This window comes from Pectinophora gossypiella, chromosome Z (genome assembly GCF_024362695.1).
Source record: "Pectinophora gossypiella chromosome Z, ilPecGoss1.1, whole genome shotgun sequence".
Taxonomy (NCBI): Eukaryota; Metazoa; Arthropoda; class Insecta; order Lepidoptera; family Gelechiidae; genus Pectinophora; species Pectinophora gossypiella.
Genome location: NC_065433.1, coordinates 27,099,493 through 27,122,985, shown reverse-complemented (window position 1 = coordinate 27,122,985; position 23,493 = coordinate 27,099,493). Strand labels below are relative to the sequence as shown.

Below are 23,493 nucleotides of genomic sequence, written 5' to 3'. Positions count from 1 at the left end.
AAGTAATTACTACTATTAATCAATAAAAAATCGTATCGTGCATGCCGCGCCTAAGAACCGGTATTTCCTATAGAGACATAGAGTAGAAATAACTGTCGTATGGGTCGGAGCATCACTAACGCAAAGGCGATTTTTAGGGGACTGTCGAAAATTCTAAAATAAAATATAATTCCGCTAAAATATGCTATCACGCGTAGCTTTGCGTTCAGGTAAGTGTACTGTACATGTAATTCTGTTTTATTCTTGTAATTGTTTCCAGAAAAAATAACATAACCTTTGTGTCGTAGGTAGAGGTTTATGTAATCACCTTGACAAGACTGGAAAAATTATGAACCGCATTTTTTTTGAAGAATTATTTGCGTTTAACTACGATAATTGCTTTTGAATCTTATAATTTACATAATTAGGTTAAACATAATGCTCAAAATAAGATTCCTAACTTATCATTTGATCACACCCATTCATATAACCCTGTTGGATATTGATAAGAATCTTTAGGTCAGGACGATTTCTTGTACTGTTTCATTTATTAATAAAAAATTGTATAGCTTATTCATGTACAAATGTCACCATGGAACACTGTTTGGCTCTTAGACTTCCAAGGACATTGAAGTTAAGGATGTTACACTCATTATTCGAAAGGAACAGCTTGTGTTTGGTATTGGTACCTTCTATTTACTGTAATATAATTCTTATAACCTATTTTTAGGGCCAATCAGCCATTATTATTTGCAAATTCAGCCAAATTTCTATTATATTCCCAGCTGCGGCCCGACAGTCCGCCACTACAGCCTTGGTGGCGCGGGGCTCCGCCACCGACTCCGGCTTGAGGGATGAGACAAACTTCCCACGTCCTGTCCGAGGTGAACCTGGCAAGGTCCGCCTTGGCTTCATCCCTGAAGAATGGTATGATGCCCTAATATGATAAGCTGAAGCGAATTCTTGAACTATATTATAAGATAATGCAAATTAATGTGAAAGATATATTATTTCTATGTTGTATTGTTTTTGAATCGATAAAAAACTAGAATAAGTTATAGGATAGTACTAAAGTACAGTCTTGACTAAAAGACTAATAAAAAATGTAGGAATTCACTGATATTTCTACATATTTTTTATTACTTGGTTCTCTAATGTTCTTAAATAGGGAATGAAAGATTTTTAATATGGTTTTATAATATATTTACAAAAGTATAATTTATGATCCACCCACACTGCAAAATTCTGCCCTCTGATTGCTATTTCTTATTTCCTCTTTTTCTGCTATGTTTATAGTTTTTAAACAAAATCAAATACTTTCTCTTCTTATAAAAGTGTTACTGTGTATATGGTTGTAAGGCCCAAAGTCCTTTTAAAATCCAAATCCCATTGTTTAACTATTGTGTCTGGAAATCCGGGCCTTACAAGGATATGCCTACCTGGAGTCTAATATGATATCTGCTAAAGTTTATAAAGTACCTGTAAGATAGGACATTTTCATGAAAACATTTGTGAACTAGTTGATGTATGTACTTCTCTAATCACCTACATCTTTAAACAAATTATTACAGAATTTTAATCATAATACATTAAATAAATGCCCCCTATTCCTGCAGACACCTAATTTTATTTTACGTTACACCTGTCATTTTCTTATCTGCTGAAAAGGAGAGGGATGGGTAATTTACAGGCATAAAATTTATAGAATACACAACAATTTTTAAATAAAATTACATGGTGTGTACTGGAATCAAAACCACTGTACATAAAATGAAAACTTACACAATCAGCAAGTTATAATTGGGAATTGTCCATTCAATTCATGTGGCATTTTAGTGTGATCTTAAACAAACAACATTGGCAGTAATAGTTATCTCTATGGCGACCGGTTGCCATACAACCATAAAGTTGAAGTTAAATCAAAGCACTATTTACTCATAGCTCAAAGTCCAGCTGTTGAATTTATTGTTTAAGGCATAATTTAAGTCTAGTTGTTTAGTTCTAGTTTTAACTCTTCTCCAGGTTCCAAATGTTCCACTCCAAGACGGGTGTGACCGGCCCGTACGCATTTGGTGTTGGTTTGACCACATATCTCTTCAGCAAGGAGATATATGTATTGGAGCACGAATACTACACTGGTCTGTCTCTGCTCATCATGTGTGTATTTGCCACCAAGAAGTTTGGCCCCGCTATTGCCAAGTGGCTGGACAAGGAAGTTGATGTAAGTCATCACATTGATGTTATTAGATTATAGGTAATTAGAGCACACTGTTGGAAGGGATTAACCATTCACAACCATATTTTAAGCAGCAATGCACAACTTTAGAACATGCTACAAAATAATTTATTACTTTGACAACATTTAGTACTAGAAACATTACATAACATATAACATATATATAATAATATTTAAGACTTGTATAGAAACAGAAAGAATAATGAGAAAGTGTATGTATAAATTGTGTTATTTAACTAACTCAATACAATTTTCTTTCCTAGGCCGTAGAAGAAAGCTGGAACGAAGGTCGCAAGCAGACCATCCAGACCCTGGAAGAATCCATCAAGGAGGAGAAGACCTCGCAGTGGCGCGCCCAGGGCCAGGAGCTGCTCATCGAAGCCAAGAAGGAGAACATCATGCTCCAACTCGAGGCCGCTTACAGAGAGCGTCTCATGAATGTTTACAGTGAGGTGAGGAGAACATGTGAAATAACTGAAGTTAAGCTCAGTTATTGAATTTTCTGTTCCAACTGCAATAATGCAATGAATACCCTCGACTAATAGACGCGAAGTTAGTCGCAAGTCCGGTTTAGTTATCGCATCACTGTGCACTAGATAGCATGCACTGTGCAACACGCGATAAAACAACTAGCGCTGCGAGTGCAAGTTGTTTTGTACAAAGTCACAATAAGTAAACTTTTAATATGAAGTCTGTTTGCTTATTGGTGTTTTGTTCAAAACTTTTGGAGACACCTCTCAAGTGGTGATAGATTGTAGTAGGAAAGGATGATAATCATTTTTGTATCTTTGTGGTCTTTAGGTGAAACGTCGTTTGGACTACCAGTTGGAGAAGTCGAAGGTGGAGCGCCGGCTCGCACAGAAGGCGCTGGTGGACTGGGTGGTGCTCAATGTGACCAAGGCCATCACCCCCGACCAGCAGAAGAAGCACCTGAACGCGTGCATCGCCGATCTGGCTGCTCTCGCCGCCAGGAAGTGAACGTAGACGCTTCTAGTAGTTATTTATATCCGTATCTGTTATTATGTAATAAAGTGAATCAGTGATATGATAACCGGACTTTTCTTTTACTTCTTTGTTGAATGGTTCCGTGGTTTCGTAAGTACAGGCACCAAATGGTCAGTAAGAATACAAAGTAGGTACTGTACACTACTACTCAATGCCCTATGTCCTAGGATGCCACATGATAAGATATATGGCTCTCGTGTAATGAATGGGTTTAGTAATGAGCAAAATCAATATAAATGTTTTTGTTTGTCTTTGAGGAATGTAGCCGGAAAGTCCCTCGTTAAATAATTAAATTACATAAAATAGATTAAATATGTTTGTGTTCGAAATCGAGAACAACATTATCACCATAGAGAACCTATTGAACTGGTTCATTGAATCGCGATCACGTTTTTCTTATGCTGTATGGCTGTGCTTCTTTGCCTGTCCCATCTCTGGACAAAAATATAAAAAGTCTGTGGTCACTCAGTTGTCAATCGATAATTGGAAAATGGCCGCGAAACAAAATTCTACTGTTCAAGAAGGTAATACTTTTCAATCACATGCAAATTACCTACCTGTTGCCAATAATTCATGTGTAAAACAATGCAAATAATGCGTGAATTGAAGTAAATATGAGTAAAATGCGTTGCTTTAATAAGAATTTGATGTTGTAGCCCAACCTAGTACAAGTACTAGTACGTCGGATGATATTCCGATGACATCCTTGGAAGAAAGTCTTCTCAGCTTGGAGAAACTAGATCGTGCTTCTCCGGAAATATGGCCCGAATCGAGTGAGCTTGAATTTATTTTATAACATCGTAACCTCAAAATTTTCGTTTTTTATTACGTAGGTATTCAAAAAATCGCGGGACTTGCGTTCCATTTCATATTGTCAAAATTAAATAGGTCGATAATTAGGATTTGATTTTCCATTTATGTAGTTAACCGTTTTTATTGATATAGTTATTAAACCCCTGATAAGCCGACTTCCTTCGCAGTTCCAGGATTGTCGGAGTACGCGCCGCTACCCAATGCAAAGCAATCACCACCTCCATGGAACAGAGGACTTACTAGAGAGGACATCAATTATGTGCACCGTAAGTACCCATAGAGATAAGCATAGGATTACCACATTACTTGACTGTTTCCATCATTCAATACCACATAGGTACCTACCACTGTTTTTTTTTATCATTGAGTACAAACCACTTGACTGTTTTCATAGTTTATAAGATCCTCTATAATTTTTGTTGGTAAGTAATTTGGTATATTATAATATTCACGCCAGTATACCTATCGGGGTAGACATAACCAGTAGCCATCAATAAAACAACCTGCAGGGGCCGGAGGATGCAGTTGGTTTACTCATGTTTCTTATTCCAAAATAGATTTTTGTTAAACCCTAATAATTTGTTACAGAACTAGGACTCCTATCAGCAAGTGGATTAATATTAGAAGTGAAGAAACTCCATGATCTCGCTTACCAACTGGGGCTTGAGGAAGCTAAAGAAATGACCAGGGGCAAATACCTCAACATATTCTCAAAAAGGCAACGGTAGATTGTTATGATACCTATATCTTGCCTTTATGTATATTTTTGTTTTTAAGTTTTGCATTGTAGTAAGTACTTAGATATTAAAATAAAAATTAAATTATATTGGTGTTCTTTAGTTCTTTTCAGCACACCCCTTTTTCCTACCCAAAGAAGCAATAAATATTTGACATTTATTAGTATTTCGTTTGATTTTTAGCAGCGTGTGTAGTACGCTACGAGAGCCCGCCCCTAAATTAACAGTATCAGTACACTATCCTATTTTATTACCCTGACTTGTATTAAAAGTATATGTCGATTGCTTGAGAATAAACGCATTTTCGGCCTTTACGTACCCATAGTGCCTTTTGTATTGTTATAAAAAAAGTTTTAAGTAACTGTTTTTATTTATCTTGTAATTTCGTAAAGATATAAAATTAATTTTACACAAAAATACCAGATATTTTAAATTTGTCAGAAAATAAATTTAAAGCTCATGTGAAGCTCACTTTATGTAAAAAAGCTTATTATAAGATTAATGACTACCTAAATGATAAAAATGTCTGGTATTGAATGTGTTCCTCTAGTTATTAAATAACTTGTAACTCTAGTTATTAAATACCCTCATTGGTTTTTAAAAGATGTGTTGCTGTTGCAGTTTCTTGTCATTTCTCCTCAGCCATAACACCATGCGAAATAACGTAAATTAAAAAATGTTACATTGACCTTCAACAAGTTTATCAATGATAATTACGTTGAATAAATGATTCTGATTTCTAATAATTTATGACTATTAAGTATTAAGATTATATTTTAACACGATTTATTTTTGTTTTTAGTGTCGATATATCATATCGATTCTTATTCTGGATTGTTTATGGTTAAGAATTCATTATGCTTACTTCTAGCTGAATCGATAACTGTCATGAGTTAAAAAAAACACCACACACATTTTGAGGTCGTTAGTCTACTTGGTCTGTGGTCGTGGTGTTTACATTTTACAACTTAAGGCAATGTGCATGTGAAGAATTTCGTCTTTATTAAAAATGTCGAATTCAGAAGAAAAGAAAATGCCTAAAACAAATGGCGCAGGGATCGACATGTCGGAACGCCTCGCTACTTTCAAACCCCCGCGTGATTACACTTTAGGTGGTGTAAAAACGAACAGAAAAGTATTTACGCCGAATCTTAACGTATCTAGAAACAAAACTAAAGGGTAAGGACATTAATTAGCAAAATTTAATTTAATTACTTTTGACTCATAAATGTACAGAGAAATCGCAGTTTTTCACTAGCGGCTTCTTGATTCTTTATAGGTAATTAATTATGTTGAAACATAAGATGTATTTGGGATGAGTTTTACATTCGCTCCAAACCCTGTTTCCAGGCCGTCAGCTGGAAATAAAGAGCAGAAGAAAGAAGAAAAAGGCAAACGGGACCGTAACAAAAACGAACGAAATAAGAACTTTAGAAATGGAGCCAACATTATTAAGTCCGGTGGAGTATTTTCTGAAGGTACATCGTCTTTATATGCTCGTTTGTCTTTCTATATTACATGAACAGGGTATGTATGTCCCTCTGCTGGGCCCAGACTTCTCATTGTATCCTTATGCCTTGAAGGGGGTACAGCACAGAACATACTCCATTATGCTGCTCCACTTTGGCTGTGCCCAGCTAAAACATATACATGGGTACTCATGCTTGTATCCATATTTGATATTTGTGCCAAGGTACAAACATACCCTAATTTTATTTTAAATAAACCATTTCTGCCATAGTAACCAATTTACCATTCTCTTGAAGGTAAAGCAGCTACAATTAAAAACAAGATTAATGTATGATGTGCTTATTATGTTTCGATTTAAGGTTTGGGAGGTGGACAGCGGCAAGCATCTCGTGGCTCATACAACAGGGACAGTGAGTCGACTACTCCAGTACTGCAGCGACCTACAATCCGAGTCAAGGATGTTGTTAAGGTCAGTACCGTCTATACATATATGTGTAGTTGTAGTGGTAGCAAGAAAATTATAATTGGGAAAGATAGACAACAAACTATGCTTTCTCAGTCATAGACCATCTAAATATAGTGACAGACCATGGTCATCCGTAGTCATACTATAAGTTTTTTTCTGATTTTTGCAACATAATATGCTATCGGTTAAGAGACCATAAACAGCTAATATGACTTTGATTTTAGATGGTGTGGCTGGCCCCCTCTTTACTGGGTTGCCTTCATTGAGGTGACACGTCTGACACTTACAAATTATTCTTTTAATAATGTTATTATATATTATATATTTTTTTATATATAAATTAGGCATTAGATATAGATATTATCCCATGTGTATTTTCTTTTTGAGGCATAAGGCAGGCATAAGAAGTAGCACCTTTACAAAATGCAACTAACGAATTATGACAGCCCACATGTATTTGTCCGTCTAATAAACACATCTTTTGAGAAATCAATACAAGGCAGGAAATTCTTAACACTAATTTGTGACGCGCGAGACCGAATATAACCAAACTTATTTTATAACAGATTGATAAAGAACTGGAGGAACAGAAAATAAAAGCAGTTATGTCTCGGGGAACCTTCAGTGACGACGACAGTGAAGACTTCAAAGACGTTGTTAACAAGAACGCTCCAATCAAATTGCCCATGGATGATGGAGGTAAAATAAACAGGCGGTTTGCATAGGATAACAGACATTTTTTCTTAAATTTAATCAGTATTAAAAAAGTATTATAAAATAGATAATCCACTAACTTGCACTTGCGACATGGCTAGCGCGACGCGACATAAATCGCGAGCTTCTAGTCTTTAACCGATAGACGCAGCGCATGCTTTCCACGTAGATAACGTCGGATCTATATTGATGATAGCACAGTATTTGTAGCGTCGTGTGTGTGACAGTTATACTATATAGGTATATTCGAGTTTTTTTAAACCGTACGCGCCCCGAATGAAGATCCGCGGAATGTAATCGAACTAATTGATAAATCATAATATTAAATGCAGATACAATGCCACTAGTGCCGTGGTCGCAAGACTTGTAAATTAATATCTAGTCATATCTCCCATTAAAGGTACCCTCATGATTATATCTACAGATATCAAACTTTCTTTCCATTCATTACTCACCAATGACGTACTTTCCAGGCCATATTCCCCAAAAAAAATACAGATGGCGCTACTCCAACGATTATTAACTATTTTATATAACTATACAAAAAAATAATAATATTATTTTTTTGTATAGTTATATAAAATAGTTAATAAATAGCAGAGGCTATACTGCTTGTCTTTATTTTGATCAGAATAAGGTTGGAAGATATGTTGTACCTGGGTGTAATAAACATTTGTCATCATTTTACACCCAAAAAGAAAGGTAATGCAAATGTCTGAAATCCATGAAATTAGAAGGTTACATGTAGACAGCATCGGACAGAGCCATCTATACTTTTATTAAGGAACGTGGCCCGTAGGCTCTGCACGACAACAGCGCCGCGCGCGGCGCGAATTATATCGAAGCCTTCGACCAATACGACCAATACGACGTTCATCTTCGTAGATAGCATTTGTATCGTTTATTGGTCGAAGCGCCGCGCGCGCGATTTATCATTTTCTTTGCCAGTTTGACGAATGAATGGTAAACGTCAATTTCTAGGCCAGTCGGTTAAACAAGCCAAGAAGCAGATTCAGGTGAAGAAGGAGGTGATTGTGAAGATTGAACCTGAGGACCCGGACGCTCGTTGTAAGACTAATGCTATTCTTTTCTCAGCAGCCAAGGATTCGCCTGGTGGACTGTTCCACCACGGCTACCAACCGGCTTCTACATCCGTAACTCTTTAAGCCCGTCATAAACAATGAATATACTTAACAACACGGAATAGGAGAAAAAGGTTGGGAGGGCCAAGTGAACGCGAAACGCGCGCCATACATATCATACAACAAACAAATATATGAACAAATAGTTCATACTTTAATCAATCATTCTTTATTGTACAAAGACATAAGTATAGGACTAGTACAAACGAATAAAATAAGCACAAAAGCATACTTTTACTATACACTCCAGTCGTCCGCAAACTATACGACGCACGGAGCTCCGCGATAGTATATTAAACGGTTGTCTTATGCACTATCAGCAAAGCAAAAAATCAAATATGGAAAGCTAAAATACTTAGTACGATCTGGTTATTTATCAAAAAAATATCCTGTAATCTTTTGTCTTTATGCAAATATCCTTTTTTTATTTTTTTTTTATTAACTTATGTATGTTGCCAACTTATGTATTTTCTAATTGGATATTTGCACCAGACGTGTTCGAACCACCAATTTGTCGATTTAGCATGTTCACTGTTTGTGATGGGTATCACTTTGGTTTCACTAATTGTGTCACCGAGTGATTTTTTTATTGGTATTTTGTATGTTATTTAAATTGTCACTACGGTCAATGACAATGTCATTCTCAGATTGCGGTGACATTGAAATTTACTCCTCCGTAGGTACCTTCTCGGGTGTGTGAGGTCAGTGACCGACTTCACCTACTACCACCAGGGTTACATAGCTTACGTACTTAAGTATTAGTACCTTTATTGCGTCCCCGAACTATGCTTTAATTACCCCGTACCTAGCGACATAAAGTTAATGTACAGCTCTGACAGCTGTCAATTTAGTCCAACTATAATGAATGGAGCATAAATATTTTTTTCTAAGCTTCTTAGTATATCGTTACCTTTTAGATAAAAGTCTTATACACGTATTTTTTAAAATCATATTACAATGTGATTTTCTTCAACAAAACCTCGATTTCATTCAACTAATTGGATCGTGTACTAGGTTCAAGATAAATTATCAAATTCTGGTTACTAAATAAAGATAGATCTAAAACTAATAAAAAACATTTTCTTTTTTTATTTAATTTATTTATGAATTTTAATCAATACAAACGTTATAATCAGTCCGACATTTTATCACGTTTTCCTATGAGGTAACTGCGTTTTTTTATGCAAATTCCATAGTATTTTCGTGTTTTAAGGTTTAGTAATCTCAGACGACGCTTTGAGCAGAGGTTCGCGCCCAACTGGGCACCCTCAAACCTGTTGTCTTAAACGTTGTAAAAGGCTCTCACCCGAGCCTTCAGCGCTCCCCATTTGTCCGGCCAAGTACGGTCACGAGCATTAATATGTATACACTTTGGTACCATGTCACATTAACTTTTTTGACAAATTGAACTGTAAGTCTCACTAAATGTCAAATATGTTAGTGCGACAGAGTCCCAAAGTAGGTACATTATATTGCTCATGACTGTACCTAGTTAATGCCATCTGCGGTAAATCTACAATAAGTCACGTCAAAAAAAAGGTATAGTAAAAAGTAATGGATTTGACTAATTGAAAACTAGCCTATTTCATTCTGGTTGAAAATTGAGATTACAAATTTTTGAAAAAGGTTTTGTTCACGATAATTATATTTCGAATGTGATTTTTCAAAAAGGCGCTTATAAGGTTTTCATTATGGTGACGATATGTACCCGTGGCATGATAGTTACTCCTCCATTTCTCAGCCTGATGTCGGTTTTATCTACAGCGCCACCAGACACCAAGCCGGTAGTGGAGATGAAGCCAAAAGTGACTGTGAAGAAGGAAGTGCTGGATAACTCGGACCTGGTGGACCTACTCAGGAGCGACCAGTCCACACTGATGCTGGTGAAGGTATAGTTTGTTTTTTAGTCCCCTTGTAAGCTTGAGGACTATCATGTCGGAGAAATAAAAGATGATACCGGTCTTGACTATTGTATTTATTGTCTAAGTAACAGCCTCCGTGGTCTAGTGGTTATAGCGTTGGGTTCACGAATCTAGAAGTCCGCGTTCGATTTCGTTCGACTTTCGGACAATCAGGTGATCAGCCTGTAATGTCCTAACGAAACTAATACCCAGTTTATGGGATTTTTGTGATAGCTTCCCAGCGGGAATCGAACCCAGGACTTCCGGATCGTGAGCCCAACGCTCAACCACAATTGAAGATGAAGATTGGTGATGATGATCGCCTACGTCGCCGCTTCTTATTGTTATCATTTTTATGATTTTGGTTTGTTTTTCTTTATTTTTGTTAATGAGTTTTGATCTTGGTTTTCTTTTTGTTTTGTTTTTTGTTTCTTTTTTTTCTGTGTATTGATTTCCGTGTGGTTTCTGTCTGTCTGTGTCTGTGGTGTCCGGAAGTAAAAAATGTTTTTTTCTTCGAGACTGAAGAGCGAAAAAAAAAAAAAAATTGTCGTTTTAGTTACCAGACACCCTGCCGGGTCGCGGCCCCGGCGGGGACGACAGTCCTCCACATCGCAAATCCAGGGATCAGCTGACTACCACGCCCGCCGCACCTTCCGACCCGGATGATGAGTCTATACCAGTAAGTAGCTAACACACCCATACATACACACATAAAGCCTATTTCCCACCCAGCTTTCTGTTAGACCAGTGGTTCCTAACCTGGGGGTAATTACCCCCTCAGGGGTAAAACGGAGATTCTACGGGGATAACACGGGATGGCACGAAATAGTATTAAAATAGCAATAAACAAAATAATAGCGAATGCAAAGCAATTTCAAACTCCGAGATTTATATATTACTTTACTAGTTCCCTAAACGTGCATTTTCTTACTTACATAATAAACATACACTTCTCATCAAAAAAATCGAAACACTTCCGTTTTCATTGTTTCTGTCCGAATTTAACACAAAAAAGAATTCATACGATGAAAAAAAAATACATAAATGTATAGCTGGCAGTTTGGCCATTACAGTAATAAGCGAAAATTCTAAATTCAAAATTAGAATTTCATTTGTTTATCTTATAAACGAAATGAATCACTGTTTTGAGACAAATGTGTGTTTAGGGTTGGAGTACATTTAGCGTTTAAAAACTAAAAATTGGCGCCTATCCTTAAACTTTTTGTTTTTTATTTCAATACTGTGACTTTGGGACGTCTGAAAAAAGGTTTTTTTTCTAAAACGTATGGATACTTCGCCCACAGAAGCCGCCCAAGTTGTGGCATTGCTGGATTCTGGCCTTAGTCAGCGTGTTGTGGCTGCAAGACTGCATCTAAGCCTGTCATCTGTTCATAGAGTCTATAAACGTTATCGGGAGACTGGTTTGTTCACGCGCCGTTCAGGATCAGGCAGGAATCGGGTCACTTCTGAGCGAGATGATCGATTTATTGTATGTAACAACTTCTTTAAGAAATCGACGCCTTAACGCTTTTCAACTGCAGCAGCGGCTTCGTGTTGTACGAAGGGTGGCTGTAAGTGACTCTACAATTAGAAGAAGGTTGAAGGATCGTGGACTGGTACCGCATAAGCCAGCAAATGGGCCGAAATTAACTGCAGACCATCGAAGAGCGCGCCTTAACTTTGCACGTGAGCACCTAAATTGGTCATACCTTACAGTGGAGCAAAGTTCTTTTTTCTGATGAGTGTAAAATTATGCTGTATGGTAACGACTGAAGGAACAAGGTCTACAGAAGAGACGGAGAACGCTATGCACAATGCTGCATTGAAGAAAAGGTCAGCTATGGTGGCGGTTCGTGGACGGTTTGGGGAGGAATCAGCGCCGACGGTAAGACAGAGCTTGCTTTCGTGTCTGGGCCACGTCTGCCTGCACTAAACTGTCATCGGTACGTCGAAGAGTGTCTCGAGCCTCATGTGATGCCCTATGCACATTTTATTGGCAACGGCTTCATATTCATGCACGACAATGCTAGGGCTCACACCGCGGGCGTCGTACGAGATTATCTTAACGAAGTCGATATCTCTATTATGGAATGGCCAGCAAGAAGCCCGGACATGAATCCCATTGAACATCTGTGGGATGAATTAAAGAGACGAATTCGAGCAAGAGATCCTGCCCCAGAAACACTTAGCCAGCTGCAAGATGCAATCCAAGAGGAATGGGACAATATACCACAGCATGTGATCGTGACTCTCATCCGATCGATGAAGAACCGTATGGAAGCAGTAATTAGAGGTCGGGGAGGGAATACAAGTTATTAAATAAACGTTTTTTAGCTTTTTTTTTCATTTACGTGTGTTGTTTTATCCATTTCCTTTATACTCCATACGGAATAAAAATGACTCATTTAACAAAATACGAAACCTATGAAAAATTCATTTAAATTTAGAACATTAACATTAAGATTTGATAAGCTCATATTACTCACTATTAAACGACATTTAACATTTATTGCTAAATGTACACATTTTTCTGATAATCCTGACAAAACGTAAACTTGCAAGGTGTTTCGATTTTTTTGATGAGAAGTGTATATTCGTTCGAATTTGTGTGGTTTTAATTATTTTAAATTAAGGGTAAACTCATTTTCCATATTTGTTCACAGGGGTAGTGACATTAAAAAGGTTAGGAACCACTGCGTTAGACCAATGTGAGTGAGTGACTGGTGAGCCGTATCGCCGGCTATAATGGTCGAGACAACTTGTGTTAGTGAAAAATGCACTTAGAACAAAATAAATTAGTAACTTGCGGCAAGTCAAGGGCAAGTAATTATTATATATTATTTACAGGCGGACATCAGGTGTAGGTTGAAGGATTTGGAGGAAGGCCAGATCGGCAAGTTGCGGATACACCACTCCGGGCGTGTCACCATGGCACTTGGCAAAACCATCTTTGAGGTAACTTTTTTTTCTTTTATTCTACTAACATGCGATCGGTCCCTCGACCATAAGCAGCTATGTTGTATTGCCAGTGGGCAACTACTGAGGTAACTACAGAAATAAAAACACTTTTCTAAACTGGGGGCTTCGCGATCCTTATTACCCGAAATTCAATGGTATACAGATGGAAGTATACATAAATACTAATAAATAGCCTATTATACGTCCCACTGCTGGGCACAGGCCTCCCCTCAATCAACCGGAGGGGGTATGGAGCATACTCCACCACGCTGCCCCACGGCGGGTTGGTGGAGGGAAGACAGATGGAAGTAGGTATTGCTTTTAGTATACAGCACATTTAGTCATATTGTGACATACAATAAGGGTACTCCAGGGTATTCCAGGTTACGTTTTTGAGGACAAATACAATATAGTTGACGCTGTAGAGATTTTCCTTCGTTCAACCTTCTAATTTCATTAATAACAGACATGCATATTTTATAACCCTTTTTATTACACCCAGCCACAATTACATCTTCTACCCATTATGATTCAGATCAAAATAAAGCCAAGCTTTATAGGTAGCAACAATTCTATATAAAGATCAAACAACAAATATTTTTATATACTTCTGCCATTACATTTGCTTCTATAAAGACATTAGACAGATCTTAATTATGTACCCGAATGTCAACACGTTAAATGGCTAACGTAACCTGGAGTGTCCCCAAGAATAATTAGATTAGGTACTAATAAATAATTACTCTTTGAATTAATTGAATGTTAGAATTTCTTGTCTTTCAAAATAGTGTTAAATAGACGAATGTGATTTATTGTTGTCCAGGTGAGCCTTGGCACGAAGTCGGCGTTCCACCAGGAGGTGGTGTCCATGGCGGTGGACGAGGCCAGCAGGTCTGCGACCCTCGTATCCCTGGGCGCGGTGCAGCACAAACTGAACATTGTCCCGGACTGGGAGGCACTGTTCCAGGAAGCAGGAGGACGATTGTGAGGGCGTGGAGGACCTGAAGAGCTGAGGACTTCAGGCGAGTTAAAAGGGCCACTTCATAGTAATTCATCTACAAAAGCAATATTGCTATTTGACATTTGTTTGCATTGCCTTACTTTAATATGCGCAAATGTCAAATTGCAATATTGGTTTTTAGAAGAGTTGTTTCGATTGGGCCTTTTTAACCCCCCTTTGACTAGCGCAACGTGTGATGAAATTGGATCAACAATATATTTTTCTGATGAGTCTTTGGTAGGCTGTACATTAGTGTTGCCTATCGACAGAGCACTGATGATGGTTGAAAAAAATCTATAGTATCAATAGTAAAAATAACGAGTTTGATACTCCTTGTAATATTCAGAAGCAATGCTATCAATAGTTCTCGCTGTATGATGATTGTATTGATCTAAATAAGCTTATATTTACTGTCCTAACGATAGATGATTTTCAACGTTAACTATCTATAGTCAAACTATGGATGGTTCGGCAACACTACTTTTCATGACTGTACTGTACATCCTTGTGTGAGTGTACCACTGCCAAATTCGAATGTAACAACATGAGACAGAACAAATATTTTGTATGTCGTCCTTTTCTTTATGTGAGGTTTGTTGAAATAAAAAGTATTTCAACAAGTAGAAAATAAGTAAGTTAATTGTGTGTTACTTAGTCAGAAGATGTATTTCCGAAGTATGCTGCCAATGGCCAGGAAAGCATTATTGTACTTTTGTATAATACCATTTCAGAAATCTATTAATATAATGTAGATTTTGTATTCTTGTATAATCTGATAGGTGCCAATTCCGGCAGACAACTCCGTAGTCATAATGGTCATTTTCTTATCCATTAAGAAAGGGATGGATGATGCCAGTTGTTAATTTTATCTGGTTTCTAAATCACTTCTGTGAAAACCTATATTTCCTAGCTATTGCTGGCAGCAAAGACTAACATGACATGATGGTGAGAGCAAATGCTGGATCATTTGTTATTAAGCATAAGTAAAACATAGTGAGACTGTTATATTCGCAATATTCTCATGTGATTATGAATGTGTAATTAAACAGCTTGTGATTAACAGACGTTTTTTATTTATAACTACAATTTTATTTACACATACATTTATTAGAACTAAGATTGGGCTGTGGCTGGTTTCGGCTCATCCTTTGGTGCTGTGATCGGGGTTTCTCGTCCAGGGTATTGTGTGCCCTTCAAGTCAATAGCAAAGTTGAAGTCTAAGGGGTTGGCGAGTGCATGGTCAATAGCTTCATCTAATGTCTCAGGGGTAATGAATGTTGCACTCAGCTCCTGTAATAAGTAAAAAGTAAAATTAGTATTAATAAAAAATACATTTCAAAATTGAAATTAGTGGATATACCTTTACGTCAACAACAAACAAACATAAACAACCTATAGTATAATGTCCCACTGTGGCACAGGCGTCTTACTCAGCTGGAGGGTGTAAAGAGCAAGTATGCTCCACCGTGTCTGGAGCACCACCAAGCTACTCCACTGTGGGTCACATAGGTTTCAATAATTTTATTTGTTCAAAAACCTTTCATCAAGCAGGGACTAGCATGTGTTGACCAACACACTATGTATTTTTATTATTTTCATAATGATTTTACTAATCATTTTCAGTACTAAACCTTGTATAATAGATAATTGCACATACCTTCTGCAACTTAATCTCAGCGGAAGCCTTAGCGGCCCTAGCCGATTGTTCTGCGTCCTTGGCATCCATGCGCTTCAGGGCGTACTTCTCCAATGCAGCCAGCTCTTGCACGCGCCGCTGCTCGCGCTCCGCTGCCACCTGCTCGTTCCAACGCGCGTTCACCGCCACGCACCGCTCCCACTCCTCGGCCTCAATCCGCTGTGACATCTCAGAACTTGTGCTCTCCAGCGTAGACTTCTCCTTAATCATCTCCTCGTGAAAGAACCGTCGGATCGCCCGCATCTGTGTCTTATAGTTATTGTTTATCCGTAACAACTCCAACCGTTCCTCTTCGGAGACTTCAGGCCGTTTTGGAATACGATAAATCTTGGTCCTCGCCACTGGCAACCAACGTGGCTTCCTGTGAGCTTGCGCGCTTTGTACCACCATTGGACTTGTGCGTTTTAGTAATGATTTGAAGGACATCATATTTTAGAGATTATAAGTAAACGGCTACAATAGATATTATTTTTTAGGTTCGACTTCGATCGAACCACATAACCTTTAAATTTGTTTTGACAGTGGCAGAAAGAGAAGGCAATATTTTTTCCTTTTGCCCATTTATGGGACAGGCTAAAATCGTAAAACCATGCTGCCTAAGAGAAGGCTTCGACTTAATTAAATGTTTGAGAATCTTAAAGGAAAAAAATATTTATCTGATTTTTACTAGAAAAGATATATTTTTGTAAGTATATATAACCCAGGTACAGCAGATAAAGTAAGTAAATTACTTTTTGATTATTCGATACAACTCGAGCATAACAAAACATCGATTCGTCCTAAATCTAAATTAGCATTGCAGAATTAGCGACTGTTGCGAATATAAAAAAAAAATATTTTTCGTTTATGGATTGGTGGCATATTAGTGTAGAGATAAGGTAATTTACTAAAGAAAAATGATTGACCGGCGGCTCTCTAGAGAATTTCTTTTCGTTAATTTATGACTATCATTTACGAAATCAGAGCGGATTTTTTATGACAATGATCAAACTCGCGGCTTTGAACAAGGAGTCTGAAGATGAAAGTCGCTCTGAAGAGGAAGTCACTAAGGAAGCGTTGGAGCAGATTGCCTTACAGCAGTACTCAAAGGCCCTCGAGTTACAAAGAAAAGAAAACCTTGCGGACGCTACCAAACTTCTCAGAGATTTGTTGGATACCGAACTACTAGATGGAGTCAAAAAGCCGGCGCCTGGCGAGAAAACTTCCGGGCCTTTATTCAATTTGAAGTATTTATGTTACAAAAATCTTGCGTCGATGCTGAACGCAGCTAATGACATCGATGCCGCCATAGAAGCGTATGCTGCCGCCGCCGATTTAGATGACAGCGACATCACCCTGTGGCACAGGTTTGGGCTCACATGTTTGCGCGGTTCCCGATACGAAATGGCTCTCCATGCCTTTCAACGGGGAGTCGAGCGAAACCCTAATCATTGGCCTTGCCTGGACAAAATTGTCACTTTGTTGATGGGTTTAGATTTCAAAGAAGAATGTATTTCTACCATCTATGATGCACTGCTACTTGATCCAGGATATATGAGAGGTCTTGTGTACCGTCAGCATATTTACACCAAATACCCATACATTCGTTGTTTTATGGAATACATGAACCCAATATACAAATGGGATGAGAAAGATGAAGATCCAGTGGATGAAGAGAAAGCAGAGAAACTACTTAAGGAGGCTGCACAAATACAAGAGGATTATTTACGACAACAAGCTGCAGGTCGGTTTAAATATGTTCTACCTAAATTGAAACTGATAAAACCGGTATCAAGACTGACTTGGAAAGCTGTTGGGGATTCACTTGTGCATATGCATAGCTATATGGCCGAGAATTATTATAGTCATGCCTGTCAATTACAAATGGTATTTGAGATAGAAGAAAAGGACCCTTCTACAGATGATAGCAAAGGAGTGAATGAAGTACAAATGACAGAAAGCAAGCTAGAAGAAAATTCAGTAATAGATGAAGATAAAGATAAAACTACAGAAACAACATCAGAGGATAAAACAAGTGAAAATAATGATTTGTCAGATAAAGGGACCACTGAAGTAGAAAAAGTCGAAAGTGATACTGAAATAACACCTCCCGATTCTGAGAAAGCTGAAAATAATCCACCAGAGCCTAAGAAAAAAGCTCCAACACGACGACGAGGCAGTGCTTTAAGTTTTTTGGAACAATGGGAGTGGTGTAATAAAAGAAGATCTAGACGCAGGACAACAGTGAACAAACAAGATCGCCTTGATAACAATATCTATGACACTCTTCGAAGGATGATACCCAATTATTTAAATCCAGATACTGTCCACACAGAACAAAATGGTGTAAGTAATGGTGAAGAAGCGAATGTAACTCTGAATGAAAAAGGCGACAGAGAAACAAAGGAAACGGAAAATTATTTTGGGTCAGAAAATGAACAAAATGATGTAAAACAGTTCATTGAAAGATATAGTGAAGGCAAAGGAGATATTATCGAAATTTTGCAGGAATATTTGGTGTTCTTAGCTAAAAAGTGGAAAGTGCAATGGCCAGAAGGTCTGTCTAATGTTTTTATAGAGGCAAATAAATGTTACAACTCGCACATAAGCCCTCCATCGACTTTCGATAATGATATATTACAATATGTCGCAATTAACTTGTTGGTTGAAGAATTTTCTGTTAATTCTAAATTAGCATTGTCAACTGAAGAAAAAGAAAATCAAATTTATGATTTGAGTGTGATTGAATCTATAGGAAGACTGCTGAATTTAAAACCACACATTTTCTGTAGTACAGATATCCTTGAGTACATGTTGAGACAGCTTTGGGTTAAACTACATATTCACATGGTGAACAAATGTCAAGAACTCGCCCTTGATTGCTTATATCAACTCACACATCAATTTGAAGCACTGGTGGATGAGGATGGAGTGAATTCGTACAGTCTGTCACTTGTGAATTTTTCATATCAACCTGTCATAAATCAGAATATGATATCAACATACATCAAATATTTTGAAAGAAATAACAAACTTTCAACTGTTGTGGATCTCTATGAAAGAAGTGAGTATGATAAAGTTTTGGAAATCCTAACAGATTCATTTACACATTGTAAAGACATGGATAGGAAGCAAGAGGAAGAAATGCCCTTAGATTTTGCTGTTCAACTGTCTTTAATATTGGATTCTTATTGGGCACTGGATAACACTAGTGAATGTTTCCTGTGGGCTTTGAAATGCCTACACGAGGCATTGAAACACTACTTTCGTTTAACCTCAGGAGCATCAGATTATGAGAAATGGACTTTAACTGTTGTCAAAATTCTCAGTTCAATGGAACATATTCTGACAACTGAAGGGTTATCATGTTTGGAGTCGGTTCCAGGTAAAATAAAAAGTCAAGGACTAGAAGATCTCATTAGAATTATAGGCCACCAAGTAGAGACTAATGCTGCTGAAATGCCATTTGGAACAGTAGCCCCTTGGATCATAATGCATTTTATTTTACAAAGGGAAGAAGATTCGCTTATTACTTTGCCATCAACTGAAGGAGGAGAAGAAGTGCCTAACCCATTAATGGTTCTCTTTATTGCTCATGAGCAATTGGGAAATAGGGGCTGGTGCTGTAAAAATGAAGGTAAACTCCTTTACTTCATATTAGATACAGTGGTACCACGTTTGTGGTCACCTGCATTATCTAAATATTCTGAGCAAGTGTTCCAGTATATGGAACAGTGTGTTTACTGTCTGTTTGGTCATCCTGCCAGGAAAAACAAAGTTAAGTACTTGTCTGATCACAATGTCTCTCCTCATACTCTAGACTGGAAAAGAGCTCAACAATTGTACGAGATATTTAGACCGCCTACATTACCAGCTTTGGAAGGAAAAATATCTGGTTTGACAGCAGACACAGAGAATCTTTTTCACCGTATTCTTGCTCTGTTGCCTGCTGACTGTGACCCACAAAAGTATGTTCCTGAAGTGGAAAAGTATATAAAAGGGGTAGAAACCAAATTACCAACGATACCTCCATTGATGCCTTACAAAATGAAAGATATTTACTTTCTTTTGGGTGACTATTATTTTAAAAAAGAAGAGGGAAAAATGGCCATAAAATATAACTTATTAGACGTCATCGTTAATAGAGATCGATTAGAGTCGTGGGCAGAAATATCTTTAGCTAAAGCTGTGAATTTAGAAAGAATATTGAATTCTTGTAAGAACTTGAACAACGAAAGAGAATATTTAAATCCAGCTAAAGCAACAATAAGGTGTTTCAAAAGAGCTTTAGAACTGGACCCCACGCATTGCAACATATGGATTGAGTATGGAATGTTTGTGTACACAGTTCACTCATTTTGTTCAAGACTATTAAAGCAAGCAAGTGAATCATTGAGTATGGAAGATTTTGAGGCCTTAGAAAAGCAAAAAGAAGATATGTTAGATACTACTCTTAAATGTTTTACAAGTGTTTTGAATGATTTAAACAGTAGTAATGATTCTGAGAAAGCCAATGAGGATTTGTGGCTCCATTACTACATGTTAGGAAAAGTTGCCGAGAAGCGTAACAGACCTCCATCGGAGTACTTAAATTATTACTTGCAAGGCGTAAAAAGCTTGCAAGAAACAGATGCCACATATCCCCTTAAAATTAATTATAATTCTCCGACGCATCTGTGTATTGAAGTGTTGGAGTTACATTATAGAATTCATGCATCGATACTTAAATTCATAGAGCAGCATGAAAATAAACCTATACCAACATCAGTGGGAAAAGTATTTGCAACTTGCATAGAAGAGTGGAGAAATGGTCCGTTTGCCAAAAAATCAAAGAAAGATTGCAACGATGTGGAAGTTGACCAGAAAGCGATTGAACCTGTTCATGCTGCCAATATCCTCAAACGCTCAATTAGTGACGCGGGCGAGGAAGTAACTTATGAAGCTAAAAGACTGAAGATGGAATCTGCCGCAGCAAAAGTTAAAAGATCGGCCTCGTATGACACCGAGAGAGTTAATAAAGATGCTCAAGCGCCAAAGTCTATGAAGCCTGTAGAAAAAACAAGTAACGGTGAGGTGACTGTACAGTCAAAGAAAGTAGAAGATTCAATTCAAGAAGTAGAAACAGATACTAGTATTAACAACACTGTACAAAATAACGTCAAGACTATACAAAATAATGTCAACAGTATAGAAAATAATGGTATTAAAGAAATAAGGGATGGAGAACAACCTATGGAAGGTGTAGAGGATAAGACGAAGGAGCCTGTAGTAGAGAGTAAGAAAGAGAGCTCTAGTAGCAGTTCATCATCTTCGTCGTCGGGATCCAGTTCCAGCGAAGATACTACAGACAGCAGCAGCAGTGACAGTAAAGATAGCAACAATTCTGCGAATCCTGCAAATGATAAACCGCTACCAGATGAGGAAATAATGAAAATTGTTTCAGCGTGTCTTGATGCCCTTGAAGACTGTGCAAGTAGATTCCCTCCACATTACAAAGCTATTTACCGTTTGGCTCACTATCATTTTTATTACAAACGGGGAAAAGACATTGAAAGATGTAGAGACCTTATGCTATCAAACTTTATGTCAAGATCGGGACAGAAACTGGCAGGTCTCTTCAATGAAAGAAAACATTCGAATTTCTTTAACAATATCTGGAAAATTCCGTTGAACGAAGTAGATCGGGCGGGCGGTTTCCCTTTCCATATGAGTCGCTCCGTATTGCTTACCATGGAGATCTTAAAAGAAATAGATGATCACAAAACATTGTTGGATTTAAGTTTACACCTTCAAAGAATCCCAGAACCGGACAAGAAGTACTTAAGAGACTCGGACCGCGAAGAACTTGCTCAACAAGCGTTCTCTCTCTGTGTACAGTCACTTAAAGGGCAGCTGTTAAAGTTCAGCCAGCAAGCAGACTTGAAGAGCAATGATGTAGAAAGACAAGCGCTAAAGAGTTTGATGTTGGATATTTACAGGGCCTATCAAAGGGCTCAAAAGCAACCGAATTCGAAACAATTTACTAATTTATTGATAGACGCTTATAAACTTGTAAGCACGGTGCCAATTCCTGAAAACACGAATTTAGTGGATGCTAGTATGAAGTTCTGCCAGTCACTAATTCAAACGTTAAAGCAGCAGGCTACACAAGCTAGCCTTGATAGGAGTCAAAACTCACACAAACGACAAACGGCGCGGACAGCGGTGGAAACTACAAAAGTGGCTACCACTGCAAGTCAGACCAAGAATGACGTCAAAGCGCCGATGGCATCCACGTCGACTCCTGCCTCCAGTCTTCCAAAGATGTCTGCCCACGAGATAGCTTCAGCTTTTCTTCCACCACTAACCGATCCAGTATTAACACAACAAACTGCCGTTGCACTTTCTTATTTGAACAATATCAGTGCGCTAGCGGGGTACCCGGCTGTTCAAAACATGATACATTCATCGCTAAATTCTTTTCAAGCTGAATTCTATCGTCAATTTATATCGAAAAACTTAGCACCGTATAATATATCGCCGCCGAAAAGCAAGCAGAAAAGAGGACCTAAACCGGGGAACCCATCACGAGCAAATACAACTGTGAACTCGCATCCGAAAACGTCGAAATTAAGTAATAATAATCCGCCAACTACGTCTATCAACAAGCCAACATCGAGCTCCGGTGTGACTGGCCTTCAAAAATCGGTGTCTGCGCCTTTGGCTCCTAGTATGGGGACTGTGCTACCATCGTTACCTGCATCGATGGCTGCGAACTTGTCTTCGTTCGGGGCGCCTCCGGGTATTTCACACACCAGTAGTCATAACGGTCCGAGTCAGGCACATACTAATATGGTAAATAACTCAATACTCAACAGCGCCATTCACAATAAGCCGCCACTGCCCCATGTGCCATCTACCTCGGGAAAAACGCTGCAGGAGAAGTTGGCTGAGCGCTTGAAGAGTTTGCCGTCATTAGCACTGAGCAAGCTACCGTCTTCCATAACTGTAACCAAGAGTTCCGTACCAAAGCAACCTCTGGCTTTACACAAGAAGTCTGATGGCAAGAAGATCACATCGTCCGGTGACAGCGGAACTCGACCAAAACCCATTTCGTCTGACGAGGTCATTGTTCTCGACGACGATTGATTAAAGCAATTTCAGTTGTGATATTATAAGAACATAGAAATAGAACAGACTGCCTTATAGTGTTTTGGTTTGTGGGATTTGTAATACACGAAATACATACAATTAGTGGCGGCTTTTATAGGTCTATATAATATTTATGTACTCAGAAGTTTTCAAGATGTAGAGATAATCAAATAGCAATAATTTTTTACACGCCTTTTGTAAGATGTGACAGTAAGTTAATAAACATGATTACAATCAATTTGAGGTGGTTTTATTACGAAAACAAA

At 38.0% G+C, this 23,493-nt stretch overlaps 5 protein-coding genes across 6 annotated transcripts; 4 read left to right on the top strand and 1 right to left on the bottom strand.

The window, feature by feature from the left end:
* Positions 1-53: 53 nt before the first annotated feature.
* Positions 54-3,266, top strand: LOC126380375 (ATP synthase subunit b, mitochondrial). Its single transcript, XM_050029759.1, has 5 exons — positions 54-209; positions 765-906; positions 2,002-2,200; positions 2,479-2,667; positions 3,017-3,266. Exons 1-5 carry the CDS (start codon positions 182-184, stop codon positions 3,191-3,193), a joined length of 735 nt encoding a protein of 244 aa, XP_049885716.1. The 5' UTR covers positions 54-181; the 3' UTR covers positions 3,194-3,266.
* Positions 3,267-3,675: 409 nt separating this feature from the next.
* Positions 3,676-4,859, top strand: LOC126380394 (protein lin-52 homolog). Its single transcript, XM_050029787.1, has 4 exons — positions 3,676-3,744; positions 3,877-3,993; positions 4,201-4,299; positions 4,622-4,859. Exons 1-4 carry the CDS (start codon positions 3,711-3,713, stop codon positions 4,759-4,761), a joined length of 390 nt encoding a protein of 129 aa, XP_049885744.1. The 5' UTR covers positions 3,676-3,710; the 3' UTR covers positions 4,762-4,859.
* Positions 4,860-5,684: 825 nt separating this feature from the next.
* Positions 5,685-15,481, top strand: LOC126380353 (DNA-directed RNA polymerase III subunit RPC4-like). 2 transcript variants are annotated; one of them, XM_050029728.1, is made up of 9 exons: positions 5,685-5,949; positions 6,121-6,248; positions 6,600-6,709; positions 7,273-7,405; positions 8,402-8,488; positions 10,327-10,451; positions 11,020-11,142; positions 13,311-13,418; positions 14,245-15,481. In XM_050029728.1, exons 1-9 carry the CDS (start codon positions 5,780-5,782, stop codon positions 14,407-14,409), a joined length of 1,149 nt encoding a protein of 382 aa, XP_049885685.1. In that variant the 5' UTR covers positions 5,685-5,779; the 3' UTR covers positions 14,410-15,481. The 2 variants fall into 2 exon arrangements, with proteins under 2 accessions (XP_049885685.1, XP_049885686.1); XM_050029729.1 differs by lacking the exon at positions 8,402-8,488.
* LOC126380385 (probable 28S ribosomal protein S26, mitochondrial) lies at positions 15,472-16,637 on the bottom strand. Its single transcript, XM_050029776.1, has 2 exons — positions 16,079-16,637; positions 15,472-15,711 (listed from the first exon to the last, which is right to left on the bottom strand). The coding sequence occupies exons 1-2, from the start codon at positions 16,544-16,546 to the stop codon at positions 15,535-15,537; spliced, it is 645 nt and encodes a 214-aa protein (XP_049885733.1). The 5' UTR covers positions 16,547-16,637; the 3' UTR covers positions 15,472-15,534.
* Positions 16,638-16,967: 330 nt separating this feature from the next.
* Positions 16,968-23,465, top strand: LOC126380282 (calcineurin-binding protein cabin-1-like). The gene has a single exon (XM_050029570.1). The coding sequence runs from the start codon at positions 17,093-17,095 to the stop codon at positions 23,222-23,224; it is 6,132 nt and encodes a 2,043-aa protein (XP_049885527.1). The 5' UTR covers positions 16,968-17,092; the 3' UTR covers positions 23,225-23,465.
* Positions 23,466-23,493: the final 28 nt, after the last annotated feature.